Genomic DNA, 27,724 nt, shown 5'->3' on the forward strand with positions numbered 1-27,724 from the left:
ATATGGCCAATATTCCACTGCTACGGGTTGTTCCTTTATGCATGACACAACGCGGAGTGCCTGGACACAGCCCTTAGCCTTGGTATATCACAAACCCTGAGCTGTCTTATTGCTATTATAAACTGTTACCAATGTTAGAGCAGTAAAAATAACTGTTTTGTCATACCCGTGGTATAAGCACTGAATGCTGATTGGCTGACAGCCATGGTATATGCCATCAGTACGACAAAACAAAACACTCCGCGTTGCGTCGTACATAAGAACAGCCCTTAGCCGTGGTATATTGGGCATATACCACATCTCCTCTGGCCTTATTGCTTAAGAATAAGATGTGAAATACATGATATCAGCTTGCATACTAATAGTTTGCTTTGTAATAATGTAATTTATCATGTCTTTTCCTCCAGGCGAGTTTGGAGAGGTGTATAAGGGTCGCCTGAAGCCGTCTGGGAAGAGGGAGCTGTACGTGGCCATTAAGACCCTGAAGGCGGGCTACGTGGAGAAGCAGAGAAGAGACTTCTTGTCTGAGGCCAGCATCATGGGCCAGTTTGACCACCCCAACATCATCAGACTGGAGGGCGTGGTCACCAAGAGTCGGCCAGTCATGATTATCACAGAGTTTATGGAGAATGGGGCCCTGGACTCCTTCCTGAGGGTGAGCGCTGCTTTGTTATTCTGGTTGTGTCCTAAATGTCACCCTATTCCCTTTATAGTGCACTACTATTGGGCATGGTCAAAAGCATATAGTGCACTTTATAGGGAATAGGGGCCCATTTGGAACGCATCCTCCTTTTTTACCTCCTCTGGTCAGCACACCAGCCCCGGCTACAGCTTTCAGCTCTGTTGCATCGGACTATACACTGGGTTGAGCTATAGGGCCACTGTTTGGTTTCATATATCAATCATATTGATTAATCAGCTAAAGCTTTTATTGGTAATTTGACAGTTTCTCACTAACAGTGAAGTATGATTATTGAGATGAATTATTAAAAGGATTATGAAAATTGAGATTTAAAACTCCCTGGAGGATAAATGTATAGCAGGGAATTGAGATCTGATAAACAACCTTGGCATGAATGAGCAAAAATGTATTATATTTATCAATAACCTTCAATATTTCGTAATATAATTCATGAGATTAGCATAAATTAAATTGTTCCACCCAGAGTCCTTTGATGCAGCATAGCTAACACAGTGCCCTGATTCAAAGTGCCAGCCTGGCACAGTTTACTGTTTCTTCTTCCTCCTTGGAAACAGAAAACATGGAACACAATCAATATGTGGCCCAGTTTTCTAATTCCTCCAACCTGCTTCCTCCTCCCTTTGATCCTGGACTCATTTGAAACGGGGCTTTGAACACCCCTTTGATGTCCTCTCCCTCACCAGGCCCTCTTCCGAGCCACCGCACTTAACTCCCGTGGACATCGATTTCTGGGTTGTTTTTCCACTGGCATGCCCCTGTTGCTGGCGCAGGAAGACAACAGTTGAATGAGTGCCCTGCTTGGCGTGTTGGAGGTGCCCACTGAAGCCACAGCGTAGGGTCAGACCTGCCGTGCCTCACGGGAGGGGGTTATCCACCTTGGTGGGGGCAACTAATAAACAGCCACGCTGAGGATAAGGAGCAGAGACAGAGAGTGATCAAAGACATGGATCCAATGTGGGGCTTAACAGACACACACACACTCCTTACATGGGCCCCAAGTCAAGTGGAACACTTATTACATCAATGAATTACAATTTGGTAACATTTGTTAAAGGGCATATATGGTGCTCTTCCTCAATACTCAATAACTCTAAATATTTGCACAAACTGCCCCACCAATAATTTTTTCCAGAAACAAATGTGCGAGGATTATTTTAACCTAAAATGTGTACCTTTGCATTTCCAATACAATGAGGACATTTTGGAGAGATAATGGGAGTATCTGTAACGGCTGTTGCTGGAAGAAGGTGAGGACCAAAGCGCAGCGTGGTACGTGTTCATGTTTGTTTATTGACACTGAACACTAAATACAAAAATAACAAAGGGAATAACCGAAACAGTCCTGAAAGGTGAAAAACACAAAACAGAAAACAACTACCCACAAACACAGGTGGGAACAGGTTACCTAAGTATGGTTCTCAATCAGAGACAACGATTGACAGCTGCCTCTGATTGGGAACCATACCAGGCCAAACACATAGAACAAAACATAGAATGCCCACCCCAACTCATGCCCTGACCAAACCAAAATAGAGACATAAACAAGGAACTAAGGTCAGGGCGTGACAGTATCATTATCCCAAGTATCTGGCACTTTATTATGTCATTAACTCCAATGTGACATAACATCCTCTTTAACCCCTGCCCTGCAGCAAAATGACGGGCAGTTCACGGTGATCCAGCTGGTGGGGATGATGCGTGGCATCGGGGCGGGCATGAAGTACCTGGCAGAGATGAACTACGTCCACAGAGACCTGGCCGCCCGCAACATCCTGGTCAACAGCAACCTGGTGTGTAAGGTGTCTGACTTTGGCCTGTCCCGTTACCTACAGGACGACACGTCAGACCCCATCTATACCAGCTCCCTGGTGAGTACCCTCTCTGGCTGGCCTTTCTCCTCCCCGTTTGTTTGCAAAACATTTTTTTTTTCTTATGGTCCAGTACAAAGTGAGACATCTCTTTGTCAAGAGAGAGTTGGGTGATTCAATAGTTGACATGGCCATGGTTATGTCTTTGTGTCTGTGGTGATCATACTGCCAACTGTAAAGTTCGGTGGTGGAGGAATAATAGTCTGGAGCTGTTTTTCATGGTTCGGGCTAGGCCCCTTAGATCCAGTGAAGGGAAATCTTAACGCTGTAGCATACAATGACATTCTAGACAATCCTGTGCTTCCAACTTTGTGGTAACAGTTTGGGGAAGGCCCTTTCCTGTTTCAGCATGACAATTCCCCCATGCACAAAGCGAGGTCCATACAGTAATGGATTGTCGAGATCAGTTTGGAAGAACTTGATTTGCCTGCACAGAGCCCTGACCTCAACCCCATCGAACAACTTTGAAGTTAATTGGAACTCCAACTGCGAGCCAAGCCTAATAGCCCAACCTCACTAATGCTCTTGTGGCTGAATGGAAGCAAGTCCCCACAGCAATGTTCCAACATCTAGTGGAAAGCCTTCCCAGAAGTGTGGAGGTTGTTATAGCAGCAAAGGGGGGGACCAACTCCATATTAATGCTCATGGTTTTGGAATGAGATGTTCAATGAGGAGGTGTCCACATACTTTGTCATGTAGTGTATCAAAATATATACAGTGCATCTATGATTATTCAGCAAAATGTACTTTGATGAATTGTGATGATTTTTCGCACAATATTTAGAACTTAAAGACATGCTCTGGAACTTTTGCAACTTCTAAGTATTTTTTAAACCTCCAGCTTTGGGCTGGATGTGTCAGTGTAGTTCACACATTAATAATATATGAGCAGAATTCACCTCAATTAGCCACTAAATCCCTAGTTTGAAAGCAACGTTTTTTCTGGAAGTTGTGCTATGCCATTTTCCCCCACTAGGGCCAGGCCCCTAGCAATTTGAGTTCTAACCAATGAGCTTCAGCACATTGCCATTTGAGTGACAGCTTGCAAGATGCACACACGGCAGAGCAATGATGTGGTGCATATATCTGCATATACAGTATGTGATGTAGTACACCATTTCCGGTGTCCACTTTTGGCTCGTGAGCGCTACTTTCAGAACTACTGGCTAAAAAGTATACAAAAAGTACCGGAGAATCTCTTTAAATTCAAGAGAGAGAAACATAGTCCTATTTATTTGTATCTGTCTGTCTGTGTGCAGAGGCAGAACTTTATAATGAAATTCTCCCTGCCTCCACAACAGCTCTAATCAGAACACCTCAACCTTCTGAAAGCACACAGTACATTTTTCTCTTTCCCTTTAACAAAGTTGATAGAATTATCTCACAATGTAGAACTCCGACACTGGCATTATGAATGAAATAACAACCCATGCCTGCCGATGCAAAGACACCCTCTCTCACACATTTATAGATGATAGCAAATTATTGATTGCTGCTTGCAGGAGCGTTGTGATAGACAACCCTGCTAGTGTCATCTAAGATCTCTGCTAGGCTACACTGTCTTGCCTATAAATATGTATTGTAGATCTAATCAGAGAGTAGTTGAATTTAATTTATGTTTCATGAGACACTATTGAGTTGTACTCTATATTATAGATTCCCTGTTTTGAATTTCCTCGCCTAGAAAATGTTAGTGTCTGTCGGTGTGTGTATAGTTAATGGGTATGGGACTGTGTGGGTGATTATGGCAGAGAGGGAGTGTGTGTTGATCCTGTCATGGTTGGCCCAGAGGGCTGACCCTGTGGTTCTGGGTGGATGACTGAGGGAGGCTGAGGGGAGGCTGGAGGGTGATGTCTGTGCTCTGTTTGCCGCCTGCTAATTAAAACTCTCTCAGTCACTCCTGGTCTTCCCCATCCCCTGCTCCACTGTCTCTGCTCAACTCTATTTGTTGCAGGCTGACTTGCGTGAGATGAGGGCCACTCCACATTAAGATGCTGATGACATGGTTGTCTGATTGACCCATACACCATAGAATCTCCATCATCTGTCTAATGCTTTCCCAATGACAAGAAATGGAGGGAGATAGTGAGATGAAGTACAACCATCCCTGTCCAGTTGAATCTGCTTTCTCTCCTATGAGCTCTGTTTCGTTTGGAAAACTGTACCTAACTGTACCTAACATAATTCGTTACTGTCAAATTTGAAAAAAATATAACAAATGTAAAGCTAAAGGAATATGAAGGAAGAAAATGAGCTAGGTTTGAAGTTACTGTCTTGGAGTGAATGAAAACGGGGGAAAGTCTTATTTATATTATGTAATTAACCATGGGTATTGATACTCAATTATTGATACAAAATCGAAATACCAATGAATAATACTGTATGTCTTTTTATACAAATTGTGTACATGAGAAATTGCTGCCAATTTATTCATGACTCCACCTTTACCATTTCATAATATTAATTACCTGTTTATTTATTGTTCTTCAAATTTCGTTGCAGCCCTCCCATGTACAGTATGCAACATTTGTATTTTGATTATTTGTTAGGATGAAATTGTCATATGTAAAGGAAGGAAAGTAAAGGAAGGAAAGTAAAGGAAGGAAAGTAAAGGAAGGAAAGTAAAGGAAGGAAAGTAAAGGAAGGAAAGTAAGGGAAGGAAAGTAAAGGAAGGAAAGTAAAGGAAGGAAAGTAAAGGAAGGAAAGTCTAGAAATGAATAAAAAATAACTTAAACATAATAATTAATAACCTTTAGACGTACGAGTTACCATACCCAATCTCAGGGATGGACTCCGGTCCAACAGCACACATTTATGTTGTAGCCCAGACAAAAACACCTGATTCAACTCACTGAGGGCTTGATGATTAGTTGGCAAGTTTAATCAGGTGTGCTTGTCAAAGGCTACAATAAAAATGTGTGCTGATGGAGGGACTGGATGACTTGAGTTGGGAAACAATGCACTACATCTGAATGTATTGGTGCCTCTCAGGCCGTTCAAAATGTTGATTAAGGACCTCTTTGCTGAGGAATGTGATTGTTTTTCTTGGTGTGTTTGTAATTTTGTATATTTGCATTCTATTGTATTATGTAACTTGTGTGCAGGGCTCCCTTGTGAAAGAGCCCTTGATCACATTGATCTCAATGGGACTCCCTGTTAAAATAACATAAATGTCAGCGGGAGCTCCAGTGCTTCAGTATCTCATCATATCCCAGCTCAGCATGAGAAATGCACATGGCCAACAGGCGAGCTGTTTCCATTACAAGAGCTGAGCTGCTCCGCTGCTGTTTGAAATGGGAAACAGGGCTCTCTGGGCTGGGGTTGCCCTTTTCACCTAACGAGCTCTGCCCTGTGCACCTCAGACTGCCCTGTGCACCTCAGACTGCCCTGTGCACCTCAGACTGCCCTGTGCACCTCAGACTGCCCTGTGCACCTCAGACTGCCCTGTATTGAGATGCAGCTTAAACTGACGGATATTGATGGGGATTTTATTATTATTTTCTGCCCAGTTTTGATCTTGTCTCATCACTGCAACTCCCCAACGCACTAGTGAGGTGAAGGTCGAGTCATGCGTCCTCTGAAACATGACCCGCCAAACCACGCTTCTTAACACCCGCCTGCTTAACCCGAAGCCAGCCGCATGAATGTGTCGGAGGAAACACCGTTCAACTGACAACAGGGTCAGTCTGCAGGTGCCTGGCCTGCCACAAGGTGTCGCTAGAGTGCGATGAGCCAAGTAAAGCCCCCCCCCCGGCCAAAGCCTCCCCTAACCCGCACGACGCTGGGCCAATTATGCTCTGCTCTATGGGATTCCAGATCACAGCCGGTTTTGATACAGCCTGGGATCGAACCCAGGTCTGTGGTGACGCCTCTAGCACTGCGATGCAGTACCTTAGATCGCTGCGCCACTCGGTAGGCCCGGGAATTTTTTTATTATGTTACTTAGATTGACGCACGGGTGTGTCAATAAACTCTTAAAGATTTCTTAACCTGTTTTAAAAAACAGCCATTGCAGAGGCAAACAATTTATTCCAACCACAGTCTTTTAATTTCTGACTGCAAGCCTTTGGGAGTAAGGTTACTCAATGAAAAGTATGTTTGATTTTGCTGATGAATCTCACTACAGATACAATCTAATTGATTAATGGTTGTATCGCATATCATACACATATTATAACAAACCTAATATGATGGCTGGCTTTGGGAAGATTCACTCTTGAAGGGCAGTTTTGGAGTGTGAGTATCTTCATTGACTTTTAGGCCTTCGTAAATGTCACACTCATCATGGGGAGCGAGAAAGTTGAGACAGAAGAATGTAGAGGCACAAAGCTGTTCATAACAAGCTATCAAGGAGATATCTATTAGTTTATGTTCAGCCCATTCAGGAGTCCAAAGATGATAAGTTAAATTAACTCTATCAAAGCTAAGCTCCTTGTTCCTGGTACAGTATCTGACTTCGACGTCTGACATGAGACGGCAGGTAGCCTAGTGGTTGGCCAGTAACCAAAAGATTACTGGTTTGAATCCCTGAGCCGACTAAGTGAAAACTCTGTCGTTGTGCCCTTGAGCAAGGCACTTAACCCTAAATAAGTCATAGAGCATGAGTTAAGCAGGAAGCATGGGAGTACTTTATGTTAGGGAGGTACACGTAATGTTTGTACTATAGCTACTCGTATCTCTCCACAAACTATTCTTCCAGAGAATATCAATATCATTTGTACTGTTCTCTAAATGCCCATTGATACTGTATTTCTTCCTGCCATATAGATAAATGTACTCATGGTTTGGACAGTGTGAAACCACTAAGCTTTAAAATGGGATGAAAGTCACTGGAGACAGAGGGGAAACGCCTGCTTTGCAGAAATGGCCCAATGATAAGGCCATATTGATTTGGGTTTAACTGTGCTATAAAACAAGAACGTGTGATGGGAAATGCGATACCCCTAGATTTTTTTTTACAGAATAAGTGCCATTCTCTTCACCCAATGGGATCATAAACCAAATTGCCGGCTGGCATGAAATGCATTTTTCATCACACCTCTGCCATATTAATAGTCTAATTTATCCTTGAAGATTGGAAAAACTAAGTCATTTGGTTAGGCTTCACATTACTATTTTATGATTTTCTGTGGCAGATATATGAGCTTATGTTATATGTGTGTAAATGGGGGGGGTGGGGGGGAGACAGAGGAGAGGTAGAGAGGTTTGCCTGTTTTTGGGCTAAAGATACAGAGATACAGGATAGGTTGTTTCTGTATTGTTGTATGTAGGTAGCATACCCATCAAAAAGAAGACTCAAATACATCATCAATAATTATTGTCATTCATTTAAATACTGTCACCCACTTTTAAGTTTTCATAGTTTCATTGTTTCTCTGAGGGAATTCTCTTCTCATAGTTTTTATTGAGAGAGAGAATGTCGACTATTCGTTATGTACATACAGTGTGCGCCAAGCCTTTTGTTTGCCTCTGCATTTGAACAATTCGCTTTATTCCAAACCTCCCACATAGTTAATTATTGGGGATCTGCAATGCAGCCTCAATCTAGCCAACCATTACAAATTCAGCAGGAAATGCTGGGATTTGTAGTATTTTTTTATGCTGTAGCATTCCTTTCTTCTGTTGTGGAAGAGACATCTGAGCTCGCCTCCGGGGGGCCAAAGAACATGCATTGGAAAGTGGCTCAAAGCTGCTGTAAATGAAATGAACAAGAACTAAGAACTGAGAGTCTGATTCAAGGCATGCTTCTGAACAATGATTACTCTCATGTTGGCTGTTGCCACATTGAATACATTCCACATCAAAAATCTTCCTTGTAAAATGGATCCTGAGTATTCTGTTATTCTTGAGTCAACAACTGACTTGTTAGCATCAGATCCACTTAGCTGTTGTTGGCATGTGAATATTACTTATGGAGGTTTCCCTGCTCATCACTCAGTGGGGATTTTCTCTCAGTCCTGCATTCACATCACAGGCTTTTCAACCCAAGACACTCTGCCCAGAACAATTAGAACAGACCTTGTGCTTCATGATTTTCTGGCCAGAACTCCAGACAGAGTTTACAGAGGTCTTTAATCCAACCAGTTCCAGATGTCTCCAATAGCTGGGATCCAGCACTTCACTGACAGCGCACACTCATCAAAAGTATCCCCGTAGATCATGTAGCTAGATCGGGAGGGCTGTGTAAGCCCTCAGTTCCTTTGAAATCAGGCTTATCCAAAAGTGTACACATTCAGTCCAATTGGTGCTGTACACTCCTCCAGGAATTGTATAGAGAAATCCCTCCAGGGTGTGCTGTATGCATGATGGGGTTTATGAAGTGAACATCGTTCATCAATGTTTATCAAAATAACTGCATGGTAAGCCAGTGTTGTTGGTACACTCAGTCATTACAGATGTACCACTCATCTTTATTTCTAAATACATCAACATATCCCTGCAGTCAGCATGTAATTTTAAACATATGTTTTCCAATAGAATATTTAAAATGATATATAAAGGGTTTTGTTTTAAGTCAGCTGCATATGTTTTTAATATGGAAATTGTAGGTTTTGCTTAAATACTCTGTGATTGGTGGGGTGATTTCAGCAAAGCTCTGTTCTTGATCATGAAGTGTATTTGCAAGAGGAAGCTCACAGATATGAATCTAATTTGTCTTTGGCTATGACAACTTGGCCTTGGCTTTAAAAAGCAGCAAGCTGTCAAATATCATGTCAAACCAGCCAGTGTAAAGAGACACAAAATGTAAATCTAAAACAATCTCTCACTTCTCTTCTCTTCTCTCTCAGGGAGGGAAGATCCCGGTGAGGTGGACAGCCCCTGAGGCTATTGCCTACAGGAAGTTCACCTCAGCCAGTGATGTGTGGAGCTACGGTATCGTCATGTGGGAGGTGATGTCATTTGGCGAGCGGCCGTACTGGGACATGAGCAACCAGGACGTGAGTATTATACAACTTCCTGTCCTTTCAGTAACAACAGATATGTGACCCTATTAAAAATGGAGAATACTATGATCAGAGATGGGCAGTATTTCTGTGTATTTGGAATATGTATTTTAATTACCTCTGAGTACTTTGTCATTTGTATGACACTGGGCTGAATAAAACTCCAATGTATTTTGTAACAAGATACTTTTCAAAATACAAAATACTTTTCTATACCATTTTTTATAGTGGTTCACCATTTTGTGACCCCCTTTCTCCCTGCATTGTTATCAGAAGTGTTATGGCACTATGGTGTGATAAGAGCGTCTGCTTAATGAACTAAATATACATGTACAGTGCATTCGCAAAGTATTCAGACCCCTTCCCCTTTTCCAAATGTTTTTACCTTACAGCCTTTTTCTAAAATGGATTTAAAAAAAATAATCCTCATCAATCTACACATAATACCCCATAGACATTTTTGCATAAGTATTCAGACCCTTTGCTATGAGACTTGAAATTGAGCTCAGGTGCACCTTGTTTCCATTGATCATCCTTGAGATGTTTCTACAACTTCAATCGATTGGACATGATTTGGAAAGACACACACCTGTCTATATAAGGTCCCACAGTTGACAGTCCATGTCAGAGCAAAAACCAAGCCATGAGGTCGAAGGAATTGTCCGTAGAGCTCTTAGATAGGATTGTGTCTAGGCACAGATTTGGGGAAGAGTACCAAAAAATCTCTGCAGCATCCCAAAGAACACAGTGGCCTCCATCGTTCTTAAATGGAAGAAGTTTGGAATCACCAAGACTCTTCCTAGAGCTGGCCACCTGGCCAAACGGAGCAATCGAGGGAGAAGGACCTTGGTCATGGAGGTGACCAAGAACCCAACGGTCACTCTGACAGAGCTCCAGAGCTCTTTGTGGAGATGGGAGAACCTTCCAGAAGGACATCCATCTCTGCAGCACTCCACCAATCAGGCTTTTATGGTAGAGTGGCCAGATGGACGCCACTCCTCAGTAAAAGGCACATGACAGCCCGCTTGGAGTTTGCCAAAAGGCACTTAAAGGACTCTCAGACCATGAGAAACAAGATTCTCTGGTCTGATGAAACCAAGATTGAACTCTGGTCTGAATTCCAAGTGTCATGTCTGGAGGAAACCTGGCACCATCCCTAGGGTGAAGCATGGTGGTGGCAGCATCATGCTGTGGGGATGTTTTTCAGGGACTGGGAGACTAGTCAGGATCAAGGGAAAGATGATTGGAGCAGAGAGTACAGAGAGTTCCTTGATGAAAATCTGCTCCAGAGTTCTCAGGACTTCAGACTGGAGCAAAGGTTCACCTTCCAACAGGACAACGACCCTAAGTACACAGCCAAGACAACACAGGAGTGGTTTCGGGACAAGTCTCTGAGTGGCCCAGCCAGAGCCCGAACTTGAACCCAATCTAAAATCTCCGGAGAGACCTGAAAATAGCTGTGGAGCTACATTCCCCATCCAACCTGACAGAGCTTCAGAAGATTTGAAGAGAAGAATGGGAGATACTTCCCAAATACATGTGTGCCAAGCTTGTAGCGTCCTGCCCAAGAAGACTTGAGACTGTAATCACTGCCAAAGTACTGAGTAAAGGGTCTGAATACTTATGTATATGTAATATTTCAGTTTTTTCTATTTTATAAATTTGCAAACATTTCCAGAAACCTGTTTTATCATTATGGGGTGTTGCGTGTAGATTGATGAGGGAAAAAATGATTTAATCCATTTTAGATTAAGGCTGTAATGTAACAAAATGTGGAATGCACATGTAAATGTAAAAATGGACTATTATTCTAATGAACTCCTCACCAACACTAGGTTTTGTCTAGAAGGGATACAGCTTTTCTCAAAATGTCCTTTTTGTAGCAGGATTAGGACAATTTAAACAGCAGGTTAGGAGAATTAACATAGCAGGTTAGGAGAATTAGGTTGGATATACTGCCAAATTCTCTAGAACAATGTTGGAGGCAGGTTATGGTAGAGAAATGAACATCAAATTCTCTGGCAACTGCTCTGGTGGACATTCCTGCAGCATGCCATTTGCCCATTCCCTCAAAACTTGATACATTTGTGGCATTGTGTGAAAAAACTGCACATTTTAAAGTGGCCTTTTATTGTCCCCAGCACAAGGTGCACCTGTTTAATGATCATCCTGTTTAATCAACTTCTTGATATTCCACACCTGATTATCTTGGCAAATGAGAAATGCTCACTAAGAGTGATATATAGAAAAATTGTGCTCAATATTTGAGAGAAATGCGTTTTTTGTGCGTATGGAACATTTCTGGGATTTTTTATTTCAGCTCATGTAACACAGGACCAACACTTTACATGTTGTGTTTATATTTTTGTCCAGTAAATGTATTTCCTTAGGCATTAATCATGCAAACACATTTATTTTTTATTGTAACATGGCATCAGTGAGACTCGAACATTTAATATTTTATTCTACAGTGGTTGCTCCACCAAAAGTTTTGCGATTATGTTGCGGGATTTACTTAACAAACCAGTTATACAGCGCCTGAGTGGCGCAACAGTCTTAGACACTGCATAGCAGTGCAAGCTGTGTTGCTACAGATTCAATACCTGTGCTGCCCTCAACTGGGAGACCCATGAGGTCATTGTAGGTTTTTGGTTTCTCTCCCTCTAAAAACAAAAAATAATTAATTCTAAATAACAAGCTGGTTTATTTACAAATTAGTAACAATGTCTCACCTCACGTTCAAGAATGGTCTTTTTCTCGTTCATTTTACATTATTTGAAAACAAAATCATCTCCAAAATATATATATTTTTTAAACAAAGCGATTATTATTATTATTAATTTAGAATTATATAAAAGCCAGTTGGATATTCTCACATATTTATTATTAACACTGTTATTAGCAGGACAATATATATTGGTCATATTGTTCATGGCTCCCGAGTGGCGCACAATGGGATTGCCTTGCAGTTCTCCAGCTGTATCCACTGAAAGCGTGCGAGGTTCAGGGCACGAGGGCAGGGGGCACGGGATGGGCTGTAGAGCCGCGCATAGAAGACCAACCTAGTCCATTGGTAAGGGAGGAGGGGGAAGGCAACACTTTAAGGGGCATCACCCTAATAATGGCACTGACTAGGGAAACGTTTCCGCTGTTCTGTTCTTAGTGCCAGTCTGCACGTTCAAACTAAAACAATGTAACTAATAATGGCATCTTCGTGCTTTCGTTAATAACATAATGATAAAATACTCTTTCAAAATGCCGATGTTTGTTTATTTATGGATTCATAACGATTTACGATGGGAATAAATATCACTGAATTACAGAAATATGCTCCAATCCTCTATATGTAATTATTAACATTGTTGAATATTATATACTGTAGATCTCCTGTAGGCGACATGAGTCTCACTAGTGTTGAGTAATGTGCTGTTAAAAGTGGGGTAGGTCTTATTTATTTAAAGAGCATATTGAAGTTAGAAGCAATAGGATTTGAGGCAATAGGCTACAACTATTTTCGCACCGTTTCGCGCTGCTCTTGTAACGGTCTTCGGATGAAGAACAGGAATCGGACCAAAGCGCAGCGTGGTAAGTGTTCATGCTTTTTATTGAAACTGAATACTAAGAACAAAATAACAAAGCGAATAACCGAAACAGTCCTGTCAGGTGCAAAATACTAAACAGAAAATAACTACCCACAAAAACCATGTGGGAAAAAGCTACCTAAGTATGGTTCTCAATCAGAGACAACGATAGACAGCTGCCTCTGATTGAGAACCACACCCGGCCAAACACAAAGAAATACAAAATATAGAAAATGAACATAGAATGCCCAACCAAATCACACCCTGACCAAACCAAAATAGAGACATAAAAAGCTCCCTACGGTCAGGGCGTGACAGCTCTGGGGACTGGTCTTGATAAATCAATGAGATTTTTATTTTCACTGAATCTCCGTTTGTATATCCATGGAATAAATTCAATACGCCACCAGGATGGACCTACCATGCTATGTTTTTTTACGCATACGAAGCTGTTTATTTAGTCTAGTTAACCAGACCCCATTTCAAAGGAAACAAGCACTCATTAAGAACACACTTAACAAGATATAGGATTAAGAGATTTTTGTTGATGCTGAGAACCGAATTAACATTATTAGGACATTCTCTGAACGTTACTGAAGTTTTTTTGTGGTTTTTATTGAAAGTTTTATTAACGTTCTTGAAACAATTTGAGAACATGTCTTTAAATTGAACCATGAGGAAACCTGTAGGAAACGTTATGCTGAAGTATTGACATTTCCACAGAAGAACATGTTTCTTAATGTTCTCTGAACTATTTGAGAACATTCCCATCTCAAACCAGTTGGAGAACATTCCTAGTACATTACCAAAATGCAAATGAAATGTAACTATGTTTGAACTTTTAGGAAGCATTCTATTAACCTTTCTAGCGCAGGCGTGCCGCTAGCGGAACCCCTCGACAACATTCCGCTGAAAAGGCAGCGCGGGAAATTCAAAAATATTTTTTGGAAATATGTAACTTTCACACATTAACAAGTCCAATACAGCAAATGAAAGATAATCATCTTGTTAATCTACCCATCGTCAAAAACCACACAGCCATTCCAGCCAAAGATAGGAGTCACAAAAAGCAGAAATATAGATAAAATGAATCACTAATCTTTGATGATCTTCATCAGATGACACTCATAGGACATCATGTTACACAATACATGTATGTTTTGTTCGATAATGTGCATATTTATATAAAAAAATCTCAGTTTACATTGGCGCGTTACGTGCAGTAATGTTTTGATTCCAAAACATCCGGTGATCTTGCAGATAGCCACAGAAATCCCAGAAATACTCATAATAAACATCGATAAAAGATACAAGTGTTATTCACAGAATTAAAGATAGACTTCTCCTTAATGCAACCGCTGTCAGATTTCAAAAAAACTTTACGGAAAAAGCATAATCTGAGTACGGCGCTCAGAGCCCAATCCAGCCAAAGAAATTTCCGCCATGTTGGAGTCAACAGAAGTTATAAATAACATGATAAATATTCACTTACCTTTGATGATCTTCATCAGAATGCACTCCCAGGAATCCCAGTTCGACAATAAATGACTGATTTGTTCCATAAAGTTCCATAAAGTCCATCATTTATGTCCAAATAGCCACTAGTTGTTAGCGTGTTCAGCCCAGTAATCCATCTTCGTGAGCACTAGGTCCAGACAAAAACTCGAAAAGTTCCGTTACAGGTCGTAGAAACATATCAAACGATGTATGGAATCAATCTTTAGGATGTTTTTAACATAAATCATCAATAATGTTCCAACTTGAAAATTCCATTGTCTTTAGAAAAGCACTGGAACGAGAGGTAACTCTGTCGGGAGCGCGCGTCACGAGCCTGAGACACTCTGCCAGACCACTGACTCAAACAGGTCTCATGAGCCCCTCCTTTATAGCAGAAGCCTGAAACAAGTTTCTAAAGACGGTTGACATCTAGTGGAAGCCTTAGGAAGTGCAACTTAACCCCATAGACACTGTATTCGGTAGGCCAAGCTTTGAAAAACTACAAACCTCAGATTTCCCACTTCCTGGTTGGATTTTTCTCAGGTTTTTGCCTGCCATATGAGTTCTGTTATACTCACAGACATCATTCAAACAGTTTTAGAAACTCCAGAGTGTTTTTTATCCAATATTACTAATAATATGCATATATTAGCATCTGGGACAGAGTAGCAGGCAGTTTACTCTGGGAACGCATTTCATGCAAAAGTGAAAATGTAATGAATGAAATACCAAGAAAGTAATGTTTTTTTGTCAAGTTTGTTAGTGTGCTGAGAATGTTCCAAAGCCAAGCAACTATCCTGTACCATTCTCAACAAGTTGTGGGAAGGTTGTATGCAAAATAACCATAGGATAACCACGCTCTCACCAATTTCTAAGAAACATATGGTTCTCAGAACATTATGTGCTAGCTGGGACTGGTCTCCTCAAATCTCCATAGCAAATATTACACTGCAGAATTGTTGTGGATCTGCCTGTCTGCCAAGCTCTCTAGTTCTGTGCAGTTGTCATTCAGACCCTGTGTAGCGGCACTGCTGTGTCCATCAGCACAGCGCTCTGTAAGTTCTTGAAGTTACCCACCTAGAGATACTGGACAATTGTAGGTAAAGAAGATTATTGTTGACAGCACGGCTCCCGGTTTACAATAGTCCTGCCCCAGCCACTAACGAGATCTCCTATAGTGAATCCCTAGACAGTAACTCTCTTGCCTGCCACTCTCCTGCAATCAAGGTTGAATAGTCAGGGGGCGGGGGAAGATTTCTTAACAAAGACCCAGCTCTGGGTATATAGCTGCAGTTCATTAAATTCTCACTCTCTCCTTTTTTTTCTTTTTTACAAGCAATCAGACCCCAGCCCCTGCAAGGAAGCTGGCTGCTGCCGGTCGCTATGGCAAAGCTTTCTGTTCTTTTATGGTGTGGTGATTGACGGCTGTCTGTAGAGACCACCCTCTCTCTGATAAAAGGGGAATCAGGGAATGGGCATATATCAAAATCCCTTCAGACATCCCGTTTTTTAAAACAATTATCAACTGCGGTTTCCATTGTTCTGCCTAAAGTTCAGCTGCTACACAGAGACCAGGGAAAATCTGCTGAGGATCGTATTGATAGAGAAAATAGATTAATCAAATGCGATGTTACTGTAACGTTTGATTGACAGATTTGGAGGTAGAGTGAAAATCCCAGGGTTACTAAGAGTGCACATTTCTGTGTAGTTATGCAAAGCTTTACACATTGTTTTTGGTGTATTTTTCCTCTCTATGTAGCCAGTGTTTACACAACCACAAAGCTTGGTCTTATACAGGGCCAAGCAGTGACAAGCTGGTGAGAAGCTTAAGTTGGATATGATGGTATCATTGGAACTGTGCCAATGAAATCCTATTAAAGTTGGATTCCACTGCTCTGTTCCGGTGTTCTGAAACCTCCAATCTGGAAGCAGTTCAGTTGCAGGTGTCTGGAAACATACAGCGCATCAAAAACCTTTGTCAATTGGTTATGAACTCTTCCATGATCCATGGAACGAAAACCAAGCTTTTCAAAACCAATATGACCATTTTCCATGCTGGATTCGTTTTTCTTATTTCATGTTTTGCTGCCAAACCAACACCTTTGTCCATCCATTTAGTCTATGCTGTTAGTGTGATCCTCAGTCTCCCAGTGGGGTCTACTATGTCCCTCTCTGTTTTCTTCCTGTAATGTGCTATCTCTTTCTCCTCTCCTCCTCATGCAGGTGATCAATGCCATAGAGCAAGACTACCGTCTGCCCCCTCCCATGGACTGCCCCACAGCACTACACCAGCTGATGCTGGACTGCTGGCAGAAAGACAGAAACGCCCGGCCCAAATTCACTGACATCGTCAACACACTGGACAAGATGATCCGCAACCCTATCAGCCTCAAAGCTGTGGCCACCATCACTGCAGTGTACGTCTGCAAGAACTGCCTTGACTCGTAACAGTACTCATAGTGCACATTCCGAGCACATAGACTACTGTATATTACTGATCAACTTTTGCAAGGTTTCTCCTTTTTATGTACCCTGTCTCCTTTTCACCCCTCTTTCACATCACTTCACTGTTTCATCCCTCTCTTCTCTCCTCTTTTTCTCAACAGGCCTTCTCAGCCCCTGCTAGACCGCTCCATTCCAGACTTCACCACCTTCACCTCTGTGGAGGACTGGCTAGGTGCCATCAAGATGGGGCAGTACAGAGACACTTTCCTGGGCTCTGGCTTCACCTCCCTACCCCTGGTGGCTCAGATCAGCTCAGAGTAAGTTCTGAGGCCCAACGTCATCATATCTCACCCACCTAATTTTCCATCTTATCAGGAGTCTCAGGAGATACAGCTCAGAATGCCTGGTGGATTTGAAGTATGACAGGCCTGATCTCCTATGGACGTTTACTGAGGGAGAACAGTACCAAACAGCAAACAGTACCAAACAGCAAAACCCTTCTATCACTATTCACTGTAGCAATACAACATTTGGTCAGCCCTTGAATAGGCAGATGGTTCCCAAAATTACTCTGGAAGAATGTTACACTAGCAGTTGTGGAACACACACACACACACACACACACACACACACACACACACACACACACACACACACACACACACACACACACACACACACACACACACACACACACACACACACACACACACACACACACACATTTGTCACAGATTACAGAAGGTCTCAGAAGTATTATCCCCCTATAATTAGAGTTGCACTCTTGTAGATGTAGCGTAATGGGGCAGGCTGGAATACATTTTCAATCAGGTTCACTGAGACAGCCAACCAGCAAGGCAGGCCATTGCAGTCACACATCCACCTTCAAAAAGTTGTCTCAGATGTCAGAATAATGGGAATCATGCTTCTGGCTCAGACAGGAATAATCCCTCAGTAAACGTCCATAGGAGATCAGGCCTGTCATACTTCAAATCCACCAGGCATTCTGAGCTGTGGACCGATCTACATCGGCAAGGTCTCTCCGCCTTACTAATCACTTTGATTTGATAGAGTGGCACAACTAAAAAGGTTTTTTAGAAGGACAAAGGATCGCCTTTCCTTTGGTTGTTCAGATTGATCAAATAGATGTTCCTTTGACGGCTACTGTACAAGTCAGCAACAATCCCCAGCAGCTCTCAACTAATTATGTCCATTCTGCGCTTACCATTGTAAATAGAAAACTATATTACCATATGAATGGGAACAGTGAGCAGATCTTGTGCTTATCTCTAGCAGGGAGTATATCTGGCACATTGTATACTGCGCTGGAAACAGGCTCTATATGTTTCTCTCTGCTCTGCCTCAAGCAGAAATGATTATACTATTGTCTTTGTGCATGGTGTGGTAATGTTTGTGCATGTATTTGTACATCCACAATATCCATAGCCCAATAATTCCATCCAAGAGCAAACTCACAGACATGAGGTGCTGTACTGTGAACACCTCCATCCCTCAGCCTTGTTGTTGACACTGTTCTCGACGAACCTATACCCCCGTACATTGACTCGGTACCGGTACCCACCGTATATAGCATCATTATTGTTATTTTATTGTGTTACTTGTTTTACTTTAGTTTATTTAGTAAATATTTTCTTAACTATATTTCCTTAAAACTGCATTGTTGGTTAAGGGCTTGTAAGTAAGCATTTCACGGTAAGGTCAACACCTGTTGTATTCGCCGCATGTGACAAATAACATTTTATTTGATTTGTTCCTCTTGTTTGTCAGAGACCTGTTGAGGATAGGAGTGACCCTGGCCGGCCATCAGAAGAAGATCCTGAGCAGTGTCCAGTCTATGAGGGACCAGATGGCCCAGTCCCCCAGCTCCATGGCCTGACCACAGGGTGCGCCACCACCACCCAGAGACAACCCACCAGGGAGCCCATAGGAAAGCTCCTGATGACCCTAAAGAATACACCAGGGTGGAGACACTAACCTGATTTAAAGAACGACCATGTGGCACATACATAACAGCATGCACGCTCCCAACACACACTCTCAACACCTAGGTAAAGAGAGTTTACTGAAGATACAAAGGGGTAGAAGATAAAATTCTGCCTCAGGACAACTTCAATGGTTCAGTTAAGGTAGTCTATAAAGTTGTCTTCTTTTTTGCTGAAGAAGAGAGCAAGCAGAAGAGCAAGGGTGTCTGTTTGCTTGCTGTGACAGATGGTCATAAAATGCTAAAATAAAATATATTTAAAAAAAACGGTGCTAATTTATGAGGATCAATGGGTTGACTTGGCCAAAGGACAACATCAAACAGTGTCACCCAGATTGGAAAAACAAACAAAAGGGTACAGAACCAGTCAAAGGTTTGGACACACCTACTCATTCAAGGGTTTTTCTTTATTTTTACTATTGTCTACATTGTTGAATAATAGTGAAGACATCAAAACTATAAAATAACACATATGGAATCATGTAGTAACCAAAAAAGTGTTAAACAAATCAAAATATATTTTTGGTTTTAGACTCTTCAAAGTAGACACCCTTTGCCTTGATGACAGCTTTGCAAACGATTGGCATTCTTTCAACCAGCTTCATGAGGTAGTCACCTGGAATGCATTTCAATTAACAGGTGTGCCTTGTTAAAAGTTCATTTGTGGAATTTCTTTCCTTCTTAATGCGTCTAACCCAATCAGTTGTGTTGTGACAAGGTATACAGAAGATAGCCCTATTTGGTAAAAGATCAAGTACATATTATGGCAAGAACAGCTCAAATAAGCAAAGAGAAACAACAGTCCATCATTACTTTAAGACATGAAGGTCAGTCAATCCGGAAAATGTCAAGAATTTTGAATGTTTCTTCAAGTGCTGTCTCAACAACCATCAAGTGCTATGATGAAACTGGCTCTCATGAGGACCGCCACAGGAAAGGAAGACCCAGAGTTACCTCTGCTGCAGAGGATAAGTTAACTAGAGTTAACTGCACGTCAGATTGTAGCCCAAATAAATGCTTAACTGAGTTCAAGTAACAGACACATCTTAACATCAACTGTTCAGAGAAGACTGCGTGAATCAGGCCTTCATTGTCAAATTGCTGCAAAGAAACCACTACTAAAGGACACCAATAATAAGAAGAGGCTTGCTTGCGTCAAGTAACACGAGCAATGGACATTAGACCGGTGAAAATCTGTCCTTTGGTCTGATGAGTCCCATTTTGAGATTTTTGGTTCCAACCACCATGTCTTTGTGAGATGCAGAGTAGGTGAACAGATTATCTCCGCATGTGTGGTTCCAACTGTGAAACATGGAGGAGGAGGTGTGATGGTGTGGGGGTGCTTTTCTGCTGACACTGTCAGTGATTTATTTAGAATTCAAGGCACACTTAACCAACATGGCTACCACAGCATTCCGCAGCGATACGCCATCCCATCTGGTTTGTGCTTAGTGGGACTATCGTTTGTTTTTCAACAGGACAATGACCCAACACACCTGTAAGGGCAATTTGACCAAGAAGGTCAGTGATGTATTGCTGCATCAGATGACCTGGCCTCCACAATCACCTGACCTCAACCCAATTGAGACATTTTGGAATGAGTTGGACCGCAGAGTGAAGGAAAAGCAGCCAACAAGTGTTCAGCATATGTGGGAACTCCTTCAAGACTGTTGGAAAAGCATACCAGGTGAAACTGGTTGAGAGAATGCCAAGAGTGTGCAAAGCTGTCATCAAGGCAAATGGTAGCTACTTTGAATAATTTCAAATATAAAATATAATTTGATTTGTTTAAAAAAAAAATGGTTACTACATGATTCCATATGTGTTAATTCATAGTTTTGATGACTTCACTGTTATTCTACAATGTAGAAAATATATATTTTTAAATAATTATTGAATGAGTAGGTGTGTCCAAACTTTTGACTGGTACTGTATATATTAAAATAAAATAGATGAATGACTTATTTAAATGAATCTTCATATTGAAGATGATTTGTAAATACTATATGGATATTATTTTTCTGCTTGCATTTTTGGCAACATCACAACTAGTGTAGTTTCACCTGAATAGTTTAGGATTCTTATAGTCATTTTCTATGAAGGCACTTGAAAGTTCTTCTCAATAGGAGGCAGATCACTGGGGTAAAGACTGGCGTGACTGATTCTGTATAAAGGATACACTGTTTAAATATACATACAAGATATCTCTTTGTAATGTTTTAGACTTTCAGAGACCACATTGACATTGAACCCATACACCTGCAAGAGTCAGAAAGCATCTAGTGTTGTGCATCGAAGACCAAGGGTAAATAAATAACTGTTACAGGTGCAGTGAAGGTTATATGACATTTTAAAATTGTATTGACTGTCTCAAGTGCTTTGTGTTTCCACCACCCTAGAACTTTATTTACCATTTTCGGCAGCTTTTCAAACCTGACAACAGAACAGCTTTCCCAGCTTGAGGTTCTGTGTTGACCATGCTGTGTTGATTCTGGGCCACTTGAGGCAAGATAATCTTAAACATTAAGTCCCTTATTTAGGGGACTTTGAGCGGTTCTGGACTGGTTCCGACTGACATTTTTGTGTACAGAGTACTCTGTGAACAGAGCAACATCAATTGCTGTGCACTCCGTGAGCGCTCGGCTTGTCCTGCTTCACATGCAGCTCTCTGCTCTCATCTGAGATGTGAAATCTGACACCTCATTTGCATAGGGAGCGGCACCTAATATTTTCTGGCCTATCCAGACAAAGGATTGATTTCTTCTGTCTGTGAATCTCGCAACTCTAACAATACAGCATATGAAACGGGAGACCCATCTCTCTGTGATGTTCTCAGATGGATTTAGAGCTTTCAACATGACAAAATACACAACTTTTTTGTAGAATTCAAACAAGAACACTTTTTCTTGGTCACAAAGGGACGAAATCACTTTGTGCTTTTAGAGGCTATCTACAGTTACTACATCCATTTTTGGACTTATAAATTAATTATATATACCCATTGACTGTTGAAGAATATAAATTCTGAATGCCTCATGAGCTTAGTTCAACTGCCGTACCCCATCAAAACACAAAATATAAGCTTGTTTAACTCCATTGTTTGCAACAACAAAAAAAGTAAATGCACACAAACACGATAGTCAAAAAACATAGTTAAAACTATAATTTTGATATCATGGATGGTCAGTACTTGCATCCATAGCTCTGTCTAATATGAATTTAAGAGTGGTTGCATTTCTCCAGCCCCAACCCTAAGGTTTTTACCGAAACAGGGGCAGGGAGTAAACTTTGTTATTGTTTCAACTGCTGATTGCCGCTTTATATTTTAAGTTGTAATGGGTAAGCAGGCATTTGAATGGCGTATGTCCGTCGCTCAGAGCATGCTGGGCAGAAAAAGACGTGTTGTCAGTTATATGAAATGGTGCCAATTTTATTTGACAGTTATAAGAAAGGTGAAATATTATAGTAAGTCATTTATAATTTGATTGTTACTATTTTTTTAAATATAATTTCAAGCCCTATTCCCCCACCTTTGTTGAATATGAAAAACAATAATATCTGATTTGTCACATTTTTATATTTGTATCATGTTTGTACTGTGTACCTGAGCTTGTGTCCTCAAAAGTGACTACATCTCAGCAATTTATAACAATTTTATCAGCAAGGTGAAATGTTAATAATTCTGGCAGTATAAGCATTACTAGGTATTGTTTATGGCCCTCTCATGATAAATAGTTACTTTTGGATATGTCTATTTAGGCGGAAATGTACATTTTGACATTACATTTAACAGGTTTTAAAGAATGTATAAAAAGCATGTTGTAAGTCAATGATCTGTTTGCGATCAGCTCATAATGGTGTGTGGTCATGACGGGGGGTGGCTTTTGAAACAGTGCAGGTTAATAGCTTGAAGTGGGTGGCTGTGTTCTCACGGGGACCCAGAAGCTTTAACTGAAGCATCAAATGAATTACCCAGCTCAAATATGACGGATTACAGGGTAACAAGTTTGAGCCTTCTAACACAATACCATTTAAAATGTATCTACTGTTCATGTGTGTGCATATTTGCTCAGCAGGTCTTAGACAGCATGTGAAGCTATGCACAGAGTAAGTGCCATCTCCATTACAAATCATTGTCTCTCTCATTACTATGACAGTAGGAGCCGTCTTCAGCAGTGTCATGGTAACCCCTCACGGTTACAGTTATTGGTGGCAACAGAAAGTTATTATTGACCAGAGCAGACTGTGTTGTATGTCAGGGCCCATCAGGTTATTAAGTGTTACAAAAACACTATCACAGAATACAGAGAGTACTGTATCACTCGCAGTCAAACAGAGAACTATCAGACTTTGTTTGAAGAAAAGTGTCATTATGGATTTTTAAGTCTTTCTAAATTAGACTGTTCATTATGTGAGGACACATAACATGTTGCTGGCCCTATTAAAGTTTTCCTTTTTATAATATAAATGTGTTAGCTGTTGGAGATGCGTGTTCAGCTTCACTCCACTGACTCGGGTAATAGACTGGTAGAATTGGAAAAAGTGTTATTTTGCTCTCTTACCAAGTGAAGTTGAAAGCCGGGAGAAGTTGGACAACTCGCACACCATGTGAAAACATTGTGAGGTCTCTAATCTGTGTTCTGCATTCAAAGTGCCTTTCTGTAATTCAGTCTCGTTAAAAATCAAGGTCCAACAGCAAATGCAGACACTCCCAGACTCATTGAGGCAAACTTGGAGATTCTTATAAGTGGACTCATTCCTTATTTAACTGGACGTACACTTTATGATGATAGAGCTGAAGTTCTAGACTGTTTAGATCACATTGACTTCACCTCCCCTTGTTATTGTGCCACTTTGTGATCCACCAGCAGATACGAAACTTGCCAGCCCAAACCCTAACTCTGGCTTTCACTCCCTTGCTGTCCTATACTGCTACCCCTTAAACTAACAAGTCTCCCAGGATATTGCAGTCTTTGACGCTTTGTACGGTCTTGTGAGAACGTTTTTCTCAGATTTTTTTTTCTGTTTTCAAAATTGCATGTAGTGTGTATCTACATTTTGAGGAATGTTGGATTTCCAGCGTGCCAAAGAAAGTAGATAGCTTGGATCAATATCAGCTTTCCTCTAAATGTTCATAGTGCACCATGGTGAAACGTCCCCTTTTCACTTTCAAGGAAATCTCGCCAATGGCTGTTTTCACCAGCCATGTCTCTGGACTGAGACTGGACAGCGACAGCATCGTAGCATGACAACAGACACACGTATTCATCCCACTGTAAATAAGATTTGACACAACCAGGAAGGATCTTTTTCATTTGTGTATGTGTCATTGTACAGTTACAAATGTGTTTATTGTGATGAGTATGTCAGAGTTTGTAGTTGTAACTTTCTGAGAATAAATATTGTATTAAAATGCACTCAATAAAGACATCAATCAAACTGGTCCATGGATTATTTAAAAGATTGTCTACAGTCTGCTTGAGATAATACATTGTGGAGAACAAATAAACAGAGGGAATGCAGTTGAAAATTCAAGCCTGTGTAACATGCACTTACAAAACATTAAGTTCAGAAGTTAGAATACAACTTCTGCCTTTTATGTTTCAATAAACCCCTCAGTGAAGTATAGCTGATGCTGACACCCTCAGCATAAAGTGTGTGGGAGAGATAGAGGTCCTGAAATGACTTTACACTTCAATATCCAACATATGGTAATAAACAATGGCCAAGTGCAATAAGAAAATCACATTATTTGAAGTTTCATATCACACATTTGTGGAATGAGGGGGATGGAATGAGAGTGCAAGGACCCACAGAGGTAATCTTGTATAATATAATGTTGCCTGATTTACTGTTTAACAAACAGAGGCAGGATTTCAAGTTTGGAATATTCTCTGTCTCATATGGGACTGAATGTTTCTGTGTCTTCAACAACAGCACAAAGACACAGGATGCAAACAACATTTTACCAACTGTCAAAGCTTATCCATTGTTCCAATAATATATAATTATATATAATATATAATTCTGAACTAAAACCTTTTGGAACATACTAAACCAAATACATCAGGCTGGCATGATCTCACCTCAGTGCACCCACTCCAATTAACATTTTACTGCAGTGGGCTAAATCAGGGTCACACAGAGTGATTCTTGGTAGTCTTAAACGAATGTACTTTGAAAAAATGTATACAGCTCACGCACATGGTTATGGGCTTAAAAAAAAAAAAAGAAGATGTAAGATATAGAGTTTAAATGTATTCAATTTTGAGTTTGCATCATAATATTACACTTTACACATCACAGAAGACTGAAATATAACAAAACAAATTACTAAGCCATATGGAATTGTTTGAAGAAGGTCATACCAAGGATTTTTTATCAAATAAATATTTAATGAAAAATAATTTTTGGCCCATACAAACACATTGAATAACAGATTCAGTACATGGAACAACAGATAGTCAAAAGGACGTTTGTTTTGAAGTGTCTGTCCTATATCTGAGCCATATAAGAAAGACCAGGAAACATACAGTACCAGTCAAAAGTTTGTACACACCTACTCAATCAATTTTTCAAAGCTGTCATCAAGGCAAAGGGTGTCTACTTTGAAGAGTCTAAAATCTCAAATATATTTTGAATTGTTTTTTAGTTACTACATGATTCCATATGTGTTATTTTATAGTTTTGATGTCTTCACTATTATTCTACAATGTAGAAAATAGTAAAAATAAAGAAAAACCCTTGAATGAGTAGGTGTGTCCAAACTTTTGACTGGTACTGTATATATTTGTGTAGCCCCTTTTTTGCCACTAAACAGTCTTAACCCTGTCTACGCCAGGGGAGGCAGGTTCTACTAAGCTATAGAGTTTTTTTATTTTTTTTTTTATTTTTTTTTAAATTTTATCCCATTTTCTCCCCAATTTTCGTGGTATCCAATCGCTAGTAATTACTATCTTGTCTCATCGCTACAACTCCCGTACGGGCTCGGGAGAGACGAAGGTCGAAAGCCATGCGTCCTCCGAAGCACAACCCAACCAAGCCGCACTGCTTCTTAACACAGCGCGCCTCCAACCCGGAAGCCAGCCGCACCAATGTGTCGGAGGAAACACCGTGTACCTGGCCCCTTTGGTTAGCGCGCACTGCGCCCGGCCCGCCACAGGAGTCGCTGGAGCGCGATGAGACAAGGATATCCCTACCGGCCAAACCCTCCCTAACCCGGACGACGCTATGCCAATTGTGCGTCGCCCCACGGACCTCCCGGTCGCGGCCGGCTGCGACAGAGCCTGGGCGCGAACCCAGAGACTCTGGTGGCGCAGTTAGCACTGCGATGCAGTGCCCTAGACCACTGCGCCACCCGGGAGGCCCAGCTATAGAGTTGTTTTAAGAATATCATGCCAAAGATCATTTTGCTATTTTATTTGGAATTTTAAGACCCCTTGAAGTAACAAAAAAACATATATACAAATATTATTTGATGAAAAAATGTATTTGGCCTTACTGCTATTACCTTCAGACAAACCTTGTGAGGCCTGTGGGCGTCCTAGAGCAAAACAACCGACATGCACATGTCCGTGGGAGTCTCATCTTTCCATAGAGGGGTCACAGTTTGTAGGCCAATCCGTTCAGACGCTACTGACAATTTTGTGGGGATGTCTCATGGTCTGACAAACACCGCTCTAGCTCTGTCACCTTTCACCCTAGATGCGGAAGTGTTACATAGGCAGATGCGGTTGATTTTGATGCAAAAAAATGTATATCTCTAGCTTAAACTGATGCGTTTTTATGGGAATTTTTGTAATATGTTAATTCGAATTCCACAGGGGAGCGGACATAGACCGTAGGGGTTTTAATGATAGTCCATGTAATCATTTCAAATTTCCTGTTGCTGCGGGATTATTTTCCTGCCGTAGCAAACTGGCTCAAATTAAGATCCTACACCTCTAATCCCATTAAAATATCAACTTGATCTCCTGTATTTCTAGTGACTCGCCTGTATAAAGGACAGCGTGCTGGGATATCTGCCCTACTCACCAACATTAACATGCCACCCTGCATCCCACTGCTGGCTTGTCTCTGAAGCTAACCAGGGTTGTTCATGGTAAGTCCCTGGATGGGAGACCAGATGCTGCTGGAAGCAGTGTTGGAGGGCAATTTGGGGACATTCTTCCCTCCGGTCTTAAGATCAATTGCCCAGGGCAGTGATGGAGACATCACCCTGTGTAGGCTGCCGTCTTTTGGGTGGGATGTTAAACAGGTGTCCTGACTCAATGTGGTCATTAAATATACTGGCAAAATTCCCAACCTGGCGTATGTCACTCATCATCTCTCCGTCTGGTGCAAATTGGTTGCTGTGCATCACCTAAGTGGGTGGGTGCTACATATTGGTGGTGAATGATGTGAGCTTTCCACTTACTATGAAAAATGCTATATAAGTCCAATCAATTATTATTATTAATCAACATGGTTATATTTCACATGGAATCTCCAGCGTCAGGACCACCGAGAGAGGTTACACTTCACCGTAATTGCATTTCTGCAACTACGCCCATTGTCAATTAGTTTCTGTGGAGCAAATCAATTTAATTTGAATTGATATGCAAACTTTAATAACCTCAGATGAAAATGCAGGCTTATTATTTTCCGGTGAAGGAGCCATTATACATGAACTACGTCACCACTTG

General features: G+C 41.1%; 1 protein-coding gene across 1 annotated transcript in view; it reads left to right on the forward strand.

Moving 5' to 3' along the window:
- Positions 1-19,260, forward strand: part of LOC120052503 (ephrin type-B receptor 1-like) — a 120,673-nt gene extending 101,413 nt beyond the window's left edge. The window contains exons 11-16 of the mRNA XM_038999451.1: positions 408-655; positions 2,356-2,571; positions 9,360-9,509; positions 16,817-17,010; positions 17,200-17,355; positions 18,827-19,260. Of these exons, the coding sequence (XP_038855379.1) occupies positions 408-655; positions 2,356-2,571; positions 9,360-9,509; positions 16,817-17,010; positions 17,200-17,355; positions 18,827-18,935 (1,073 nt within the window). The 3' untranslated portion in view covers positions 18,936-19,260. The remainder of the gene's footprint in view (positions 1-407; positions 656-2,355; positions 2,572-9,359; positions 9,510-16,816; positions 17,011-17,199; positions 17,356-18,826) is intronic.
- Positions 19,261-27,724: the final 8,464 nt, after the last annotated feature.

Source organism: Salvelinus namaycush, chromosome 8 (genome assembly GCF_016432855.1).
Source record: "Salvelinus namaycush isolate Seneca chromosome 8, SaNama_1.0, whole genome shotgun sequence".
Classification (NCBI taxonomy): Eukaryota; Metazoa; Chordata; class Actinopteri; order Salmoniformes; family Salmonidae; genus Salvelinus; species Salvelinus namaycush.